At 47.7% G+C, this 9,749-nt stretch overlaps 1 protein-coding gene across 1 annotated transcript; it reads left to right on the top strand.

The window, feature by feature from the left end:
• Positions 1-6,518: 6,518 nt before the first annotated feature.
• On the top strand, positions 6,519-8,994 carry LOC308169133 (lecithin retinol acyltransferase-like; the record flags this gene model as incomplete). Its single annotated transcript, XM_080543782.1, has 2 exons — positions 6,519-7,118; positions 8,735-8,994. 2 exons carry the CDS (start codon positions 6,519-6,521, stop codon positions 8,885-8,887), a joined length of 753 nt encoding a protein of 250 aa, XP_080399908.1. The 3' UTR covers positions 8,888-8,994.
• Between the last annotated feature and the right edge of the window lie 755 nt (positions 8,995-9,749).

Below are 9,749 nucleotides of genomic sequence, written 5' to 3'. Positions count from 1 at the left end.
TTCACCACACTACTCACTGCTGTCTGAGTCTTTATTGCCTGTGTGTGTGTGTGTGTGTGTGTGTGTGTGTGTGTGTGTGTGTGTGTGTAGTAAACCCTTGTTACCTATATGCCACCTCTTTGACACAGGAAGTCGAGGAGCAAAAGGCTGTCAACAGGAGGGAGGAGAGACAGACAGACAGAGAGAGAGAATGAGAATGCAAGCGTGTGTGTTTGTGTCTGTGTCTGTGTGTGTGTGTGTGTGTGTGTGTGTGTGTGTCTGTCTGTCTGTCTGTGTGTGTGTGTTTCTACAAAGCGAGAAGAGTCTCTCCACACACTTTGGATCGAATTTCAGATATTTACTTTTGTCAGAAGTCGTCTGGTTTCCATACACTCCCAGTAGCCTGGAAGGGGAGCAGCACCTCAGACTTGGCCTTGGTCTACAGGACAGGAAGAGGCTGGAAGGTCAGAAGGGATGTAGTGGTTTACACTTCCTCAAGACAAGTATTTGCTCTTTTTGTTGGGTATATTTTGGATTATCACATTCCACGTGACTCCTTAGTTTACTGTTCAGCACCTGATCAGCCAGAGGACGATGGGGAGAGTCTGATTCCTCTCAAGGTTTCTTCCTCACAGGGAGTTTTTCCGTTGCCACTGAGCCCTGTGTTTGTCTCCTTGGCTTACTCCTGGGAGGTATTCCATCAGCGTCGCTAAAGGACAATCCAGGCTTGTTTTGATCAATCCTGTGAGATTTATGGAAAAATCCAGCCTTATTTTGATCAATCTCTTATCAAAATAAGCCTGGATTGTCCTTTAGCAACATTGACAGAATACCCCCCAGGTACGGTTTGGTGTTAGATCATACTGTTTGTATTGTTTATGTTATTTAGTATTATTTTGTTGTGAAGGACTTTGTGCCATTTTCCTATGTAAAAATAGTTGATTGATTATGCCCATGTGAAAGATGTCATGCGCACACACACACACACACATACAAACACACAAACGCACACATGTACAAACACACACACACACACATTTACAAACGCATACAAACACACACTCACATACAATCACACACACACAAACACTTCTTTGTGACTGGCCTCTCTCCTGTTGTGTGTTGTCTGTCTGATCTGTTTCTATGACGACTGTTGTCTGTCATCAATCACGTGGAGTGGACAGCATGGGAAACCATGATGCATTATGGGTTTGCTGGGGGTAGGGGTAGAAGGGGGAGAGAGAGAGGAAGGAAGGGAGGGAAGGAGGGTGTGTGGAGGAGGAAGAAAAGTAAAGAGAGTGGAGAAAGGAGGGATATTCTGAGGGAGGATGAAGTAAGTAGAGGGAGAGTAGGTGAGAGAAAAGAAAGGAGAGGAGGAAGAAAGGGAGAAAAAGGAGAGGTAGAGGGTGTGTCAGCCGTAGGTCATCTTCATCTCTGTCATGGCAGCTCTCGTTGTGTGACAGACTCACACACACACATATAAACACACACACACGCACACACATCTTGCATGCATTGCACACTCTTTCAAAACTACCCCAAAACACTCACAAAGAGTTACATAAACAAAGAGGCACATTGTAACTACTCTTGTTCTATTGAACACGCACACTCACACACACACACACACACACACACACACACCCTGAGATGTCAGAGTGGAGAAAGGGAGATAAATGTCTCCTCATCTGTCATCTCTCCTGTCTCCTCGCTCTGCCCTAAATACTCTGACACACACACACACACACACTCACAGTCTTGTCCTAAACAAGAGAAGAGCCCAGCAGTGAAAGACTACCCGTCCTCCTCTCCTCCTCCCCCTCTCTCCTCCCCCTCTCACCTCCCCCTCTCCTCCCACAGCTGCTGGGGAGCATTAGCCCCATGCGAGGCAGCATTGTTGGGTCTAATCACACTGACTGACACACACACACACACACACACACACAAGCACAGCAAGCAAGCAGACCTGATCTCCTGCCTGTCAATCGGCACCCTTTGGCCCTCTTTTCAGCTTACTCAGTGTGTGTGTGTGTGTGTGTGTGTGTGTGTGTGTGTGTGTGTGTGTGTGTGTGTGTGTGTGTGTGTGTGTGTGTGGGGGGGGGGAGACGTGCCCCCGTCTCAGTTACCCTAATCTTCCCTAATCCTTCTCTCCTCTAAACAGGGGGATGAGGCTAGGGAGAAAATGAACACGGGACGATGGAGGGGGGAGGAGAGAGGAGTGTGTATAGAGTTCACTGGTATGCCCAGGTCTCTTGAGTGTTTCCCAGGTCACAGAGGTTGAGGTTCAGACTGGGGGGGGTGGACGATGGAGGCTGATGGAGGCAGAAATCGAGCAGCCACCATGTCCCGGTCATAATGCTAACAGGTCATAATGCTAACAGGTCCTAATCCTAACAGCAGCCAAGCACAGAGAAGAGAGGTTCAACTGTATTGTCATTGAGCAGAGCACACGTACTGAGACAACGAAGTGTACTTCATGCACACGTCTCGTCTCATCTCCCCCCTTCCCGTGGTGGTAAGCACCTTAGATGTGATGCCAGCAACCCTCCAGTCACCAGCTGGTCACCAATCTTGAAACTGCGGCCTACCGATTGCTGGCCGGCCTCTAACCTCTAGTCTACCTGCCTCTCTAACCTCTAGTCTACCTGCCTCTCTAACCTCTAGTCTACCTACCTCTCTAACCTCTAGTCTACCTACCTCTCTAACCTCTAGTCTACCTGCCTCTCTAACCTCTAGTCTACCTGCCTCTCTAACCTCTAGTCTACCTACCTCTCTAACCTCTAGTCTACCTACCTCTCTAACCTCTAGTCTACCTGCCTCTCTAACCTCTAGTCTACCTGCCTCTCTAACCTCTAGTCTACCTGCCTCTCTAACCTCTAGTCTACCTGCCTCTCTAACCTCTAGTCTACCTACCTCTCTAACCTCTAGTCTACCTGCCTCTCTAACCTCTAGTCTACCTGCCTCTCTAACCTCTAGTCTACCTGCCTCTCTAACCTCTAGTCTACCTGTCTCTCTAACCTCAAGTCTACCTGCCTTTCTAACCTCTAGTCTACCTGCCTCTCTAACCTCTAGTCTACCTGCCTCTCTAACCTCTAGACTACCTGCCTCTCTAACCTCTAGACTACCTGCCTCTCTAACCTCTAGGCTACTTGTCTCTCTACCTGCCTCTCTAACCCCTAGACTACCTGACTCTCTAACCTCTAGACTACCTCTGAAGAGGTACAAGCATTTTCTGAGTGGGTTGAACTCACCACTTCCCCTCTGGAATCACAGATCAGACACATGCAGAACTGGCGGACCTGGTCCCATGGTACTCTGGCTAACCCTGACAGTCTCTCTCTCTCTCTCTCTCTCTCTCTCTCTCTCTCTCTCTCTCTCTCTCTCTCTCTCTCTCTGTCTCTCTCTCTCTGTCTCTGTCTTTTCTCTCTTAAACTTTTTCTTCCATTGTTTTCTCTCTCCCTGAAGAAAAACGTCAGTGGTTTTATTTCATGGGAACATTGCCGTTCTCAGTTGTCCCCCAGAAGAAATACTGCGTGGCCTCCTGGGTTCGACCACAAGATGAGCCCAGTCGGCATGTTTCACATTCCTCCAGCCTGCCCATGTCAGTTATATCACAGTGCGCTTGTCCTTAGGAATACTACCAGGGATACCACTAGGAATACTACCAGGAATACCACCAGGAATACCACCAGGAATACCACCAGGAATACCACCAGGGATACCACCAGGGATACCACCAGGGATACCACCAGGGATACCACCAGGGATACCACCAGGGATACCACCAGGAATACCACCAGGGATAATACCAGGGATACCACCAGGGATACCACCAGGGATACCACCAGGAATACCACCAGGGATACCACCAGGGATACCACCAGGAATACCACCAGGGATAATACCAGGGATACCACCAGGGATACCACCAGGGATACCACCAGGAATACCACCAGGGATAATACCAGGGAATGTCCCTCAGCCCCCAGAAACACACCTCAGCCCCCAGGAATACCCAGGAACTTCCTTTCCTATTTAAAGTGAATCTGCTTTTGGTAACAACATTTGATAATGAAGCTGAACCCTGATCTCTGGGTTCCCCCATTGAGATCATTTAGCTGTGGTTAATTAGTGAATTCCTCCTGAATTCAGTGAATTCCTGTGTGTGTGTGTGTGTGTGTGTGTGTGTGTGCCTGCGTGCCTGCCTGCGTGCCTGCCTGCGTGCGTGCGTGAGTATGTGCGTGCATATGTGTTTGCGTATGTGCGTGCGTGCGTGTGTGTGTGTGTGTGTGTGTATGTGCACGTGTGTGTGTGCTCGTGCATGTGTGTGTGTGGCCAGGCTGTGGTGGTTCAGTAGATGCCTGTGTGAAGGGGCTGGTTGTGTGAGTCCTCCAGGGAGGTAATGATTGCCATGTGGCTCCAGCTTCCTCCTCTGCTGGCTCTGCAGCCAAACCAAGACACATGTAAGACTTTCCACAGCCATGTCTGCCCTCACACACACACACACACACACACACACACACACACACACACACACATACACACATGCACGTCACTCACACACACAAACACACACAAATGCACGTCTCATACATACACACACATACACACACACACACACACACACACATAATTTCAATGTTTATGTCTCATACAGAGAGAGACAGAGACAAAGACAGAGGCGGGGGCAGTAAAGATATACAGTGATGCTTGAAAGTAACCCCTTGTGCAATCATAGATTTTTGTAGTTTTTACCATGACATCTTTATTTAATCAGAACCAGTCTTTTTTATCTGACATAACAGGTTTATATTTACCAATTCCATATGTTGGTTTAGAGGGAATCATGCGTGTAGTAGGAAAACTAAATTATGAAGAAATTAGTGCAGGTGCAAAAATAAGTGAGCCCCAAGTTGCCTTGGTTAAATCAAGTAGGTAAGTAGAATCAGGAGGGTAAATAATTGGGTACCAAATGAACCAGTTGAAGGACAGATCTTTAGGAAAGAGTTTGGGTGCGACTGATAAATAGAGATAAGAAATCTGGTCAGTTTTGTGTTATCCATACAGGTAAATGCAAAACACACCATGCCAAGAGGAAAGGAGATCTCAGTGGACATCAGGAAGAGGATAGTAAAAGCACATCAGTCTGCGGAAGGCTATATAAGATTTAAACTCCATTAGTCCACTGTGAGGCAAATTATTTATAAAGGAAGAGCATTTAACATGACCGCAACTTGTCCTAGAAGTGGACACACTTCCAAAATATCCCCAAGAGCCACAAGAAAAATAACAAATCAGGTAAAAACCAACCCAAACATAATATTTAGAGATTTGCAGACCTCCCTTGCTGCATCTCAGGTAACTGCATGCTTCAACTATAGGAAGAACACTGAATCAAAATGGCATTCGTGGGAGGGTTGCTAGGAAGAAGCCTCTGCTGTCAAAAAATAATTAAACTGCCCTTCTTAACTTTGCCGGAGACCATCTGGACATGCCTGAAGGTTTCTGGAAGTCCAAAATTGATTCACAATCAAATCGACTATATTTGGCAAAAAAGCCAACACTGTCTACCACCAAAAGAACCTTATCCCAAAAGTCAAGCATGGTGGTGGGAATGTCATGATCTGGGGCTGCTTTTCCTCCTCTGAACCTGGCCGACTCCACATCATTAAGGGATCCATGAATTTTGAGGTATACCAGGAGATTCTTTAACAGAAGAGGTTCACTTATTTTTGCACCTGCACTAATTTCTTTATAAAGTGTTTCTACTAGGCTACACACATGATTCCCTCAGGGGATTGGTAAATATAAACCTGTTATGTCAGATAAAAAAGACTGGTTCTGATTAAATAAAGATTCATGGTAAAAACAAATAAAACCTATGATTGCACAAGGGGTTCACATACTTTCAAGCATCACTGTATATACATACAAATATGAGAGGGTGGCCTGACTGACATTATACTGCAGCTTCATCATAACTGTTTTTAAGTGTCAGAGGTGGAGGTCACTGGTGGTGTTAGTTACCAAGGTGAGAACAGACATCGGCTGCCCCGAGGACCTTATAGGATGGACACACGGGGTCACGACTTTCCCTGTCTCCAGCGCCTTAGCAGAGGTGAGGTCGTTCATTTAATTACCGTTAACACATTTCTCTCTCTCTCTCTCTCTCTCTCTCTCTCTCTCTCTCTCTCGCTCTCTCTCTTCATCTCTCTCTCTTCATCTCTCTCTCTTCATCTCTCTCTCTTCATCTCTCTCTCTCTCTATCTCTCTCTCTTCATCTCTCTCTCTCTCTCTCTCTCTCTCTCTCTCTCTCTCTCTCGCTCTCTCTCTCTCTCTCTCTCTCGCGCTCTCTCTTTCCTCAAAACAGCAGCTAGCCAATTAGAACCCCGCATCTCTACACGACGTCACGAAAGGCAAACTTGGAGGAAGGTGACCACCGGGGGTGGAGGAGGGAGATGATGTAGTGGGAGAGAGCCGCGCGTCCCCGTCCCGACGACGACCCAGGCAGGAACGACTCTCCGTCGAACCAATCAAACATGTTAGACTCGTTAGCGTTCCTCTTGGAGAAGCTGTTTCTTCTCGCTCACTTCAGAGTGTTGTTCCGCACCCGGTTGTCGCCGGAGAAGAGAGAGAAGCGGGGAGTGACGAAGCCCAGCAGCGAGAGAGAGGAGGAGGGGGTTCCCGGCGGCCACCACCACCACCACACGCCGTACCAGCGGGGAGACTTATTGGAAGTGCACCGGACTTTGTTCACCCATTTCGGCATCTACCTGGGCGACAACCGCGTGGCGCATCTGATCCCCGACGTGCTGCCGGTGCTGACGGGCGACAGGCGGCTGCAGACCCGGACGCCGGTGACCAACACGCGCCTGGTGCTCGGGGTGCTGTGCAAGTACGCGACGATCCGGGTGGACACGGTGGAGGAGTTCGCCTACGGGGCCACGGTCCTGTTGAACACCATGGACGGGATGTTCCCGACGAGGAGAACGAGTCCGCCGGAGGAGGGAGGGGAGGCGGCGGCGCGCAGGGCGGAGGAGCTGGTCGGTGCCACGCCGTACAGTCTGCTGTGGAATAACTGCGAGCATTTCGTGACCGACTGCCGCTACGGGACGGGGGTCAGCTTCCAGACGGACAAGGTATATTTTTGGGGAAACTTTAGAGTGCAAAATAAGTGTGCAAATTTGAGTGTGCGGATGCTGTTGTTTTGCACTCTATTGATAGCCTACTCTTCAGTTCCAGCAACTCAGCTGATCAAGTCTGATCACGGATGAGCGGTGGTAATTTTCACTATTTTTGGAAACTTTAAAAGGTTCTCCTCGCTCCTTCTCTTAAATGATGATGGGCCCCAGATGTTCTGAACTATTGCAACAACAACAAAAAAAGCACTTTAGTTTTCGGGGTTTTCGGTTAAGGAATATGTATCTATTTTATGCGGGGTTTCTTTTTTATTTATGGGCGTCGCGCGGGGGCGTTACGCGCAAGTTTGCTTTTCATAAAAACAGTGCTGCAAGAGTTGTCTGGAATGCATTATCAGCACTTTTATAGTAGGTAGGCCTAATGTTGTAGGCTATCAAGGCATCATGTTAATGGTTTCTAACTAACTTTTCCCCTCACTTGATTAGCTTTATAGCGACAGTCAATCGGAAATGTTAATGCTTTCATTCCAGCTGAAAAGTGTTAAGCTTTCGTGTGTCATTACAGCAACGAAGCTGTGTGTCTTTAAATTAGATATGGGAGCCTATGGATAACAATGGTAATGCCAAAAAAGTAAGGTTCAGGAAAGCTTGCACGCACAAACACACACACACACACACACACACACACACACACACACACACACACACACACACACACACACACAAATACACAAATACACATTACACGCACACATGCACGAATGCGCGCGTGCGCATACACACACACATAACACATGCGCACACACACACACACACACACACACACACACACACACACACACACACACACACACACACACACAGAACCCAACTTTAAGTCGGTGTGTGTGTAACACTTTTGAGCTGGTGTGTGTGTGTGCGCCGAGCTCTGGCGAGGTTCGGGTTTGTTTTCTTTGGAGATTAAATGAGCCCTTTGAGCCTTCGGTTTTTACTGTCAGGACCCGCTTCGCCGTCCGTTCATACAACGCCAGAACTCCCTCTGAAAAGACCCAAGAACCCGGCGCCGCGTTTCTGTTATTTGGCGCTGGTTTAAAAGTGGCAGACATTATCCTCCTCTCTTTAAAAAAAAAAAAAAAAAAGTGCGACGAAATCCACGTCATCGGGTTGAATGTTCCTAGCGGGGGCGAATCTAGGTCGGGGGGAGAGAACAACGGCGCCATTGACGACCGTGTCTCCACACAGCCGATCAGCGGTGTGTTTTGGGGAAGTGATTCTAACCAGGGCATGGGGGCAGGAGGCAGGGGGCTGGAGGCAGGGCACAGGGGTAGGAGGCAGCAGGGAGGGGGCAGGAGGCAGAGGTAGAGGGCAAGAGGCAGGGGGCAGGGGCAGAGGTAGGGGAGAGAGGGCAGGGGGCAGCTGATTCAGGGATGCTTGGGGGCTCTATGGGTTGGGGGGGCTCGGTTGGGAGAACAGAGACCAACCAAGGCCGAATGTGTGTTTGTTAAATTACGTCTCTAAGTCACCAGATTTCGGCTAATCAAATAATTGTGATTGGTTGGTTAATTGAGAGAAAGAGAGAGTGAGTCATGCCTTCATTCCCCACTCTTTCCCTTTAGTTCTGTGATTGGCTGAAATCCTTGATCCGGGACCATCGGACCGTCCCTCTGACGGCGTTTCTGGGAGCGTTGTCTGTGGCGTACCTGGGAATGTCGCCCTGCACCGCCCTGCCCTCCCTCCTCATCCCCTTCACCCTCTGGATGGTGGGATGAGCCCTTCCCTCCCCCCTCCCCCCTCCCTCCTCATCGAAAATTCCAAGAACTCCACGTCGAAAATCCCAGGAATTGAGAAATTCACTCTGGAATCCCCATTTCAATGACAATTGTTTTTTGTGGTTTTTTTCCATGCATGTATATAAATTGTACATAATTTTTTATAACATTTTGTAGTCAAGTCAATTAAATCTTAATGATAACATATCATGTGATTTGCCTGTCCCATAGAGTCATTTGGTCTGCAGGTACACCACAACCAGTAGAAAACCCAGTTCTTAGACACTGGGCCATCATCATGACTAGTGTTCAGGGGAGGCTGGCGGAGGTAGAAATCGGAGGATGAGCTCATTGTAATGCATGGAATGGAATGAGGATTGTTATCAAACACGTGTCCTTCTGATCTTAACCTCCACCAGCCTTTCCTGGTCTCTGTGTGTGTGTGTGTGTGTGTGTGTGTGTGTGTGTGTGTGTGTGTGAGAGAGAGAGAATGTGACTGTGAGTGTGCGTGTGTGTGTTTGTGTGCATGTGCATTTTATTTTATTTTATTATTTTTTGCAATTAATCTAACGACTAATTTGTCGGTTATTGTAACGATTAGTTGTTGTTTTTTACTCGATTAATAGAACAATTAATTTACCCAAAATAAATATCAAAAACTTCATTTACTTTAACATTAATATTTTAATATGTTATTGTTCTCTTAAAAACAAACAAATGTAACAAGAAACAAAGCAGGCACTGCAGGATTGGGTCTCTGTCTAAAACACTCCCACTCTTTAGTTTAGGTGATGGTGAATCCATGCGTTGACCAGGTGCAGCCATCTTGAGTCCATGCGTTGACCAGGAGCAGCCATCTTAC

The sequence above is a fragment of the Nansenia antarctica genome (assembly GCF_963989245.1).
Source record: "Nansenia antarctica genome assembly, chromosome: 13".
NCBI lineage: Eukaryota > Metazoa > Chordata > Actinopteri > Argentiniformes > Microstomatidae > Nansenia > Nansenia antarctica.
Note: the sequence above shows the minus strand (reverse complement) of the source record. Positions and strands in the feature narration are given on the sequence as shown.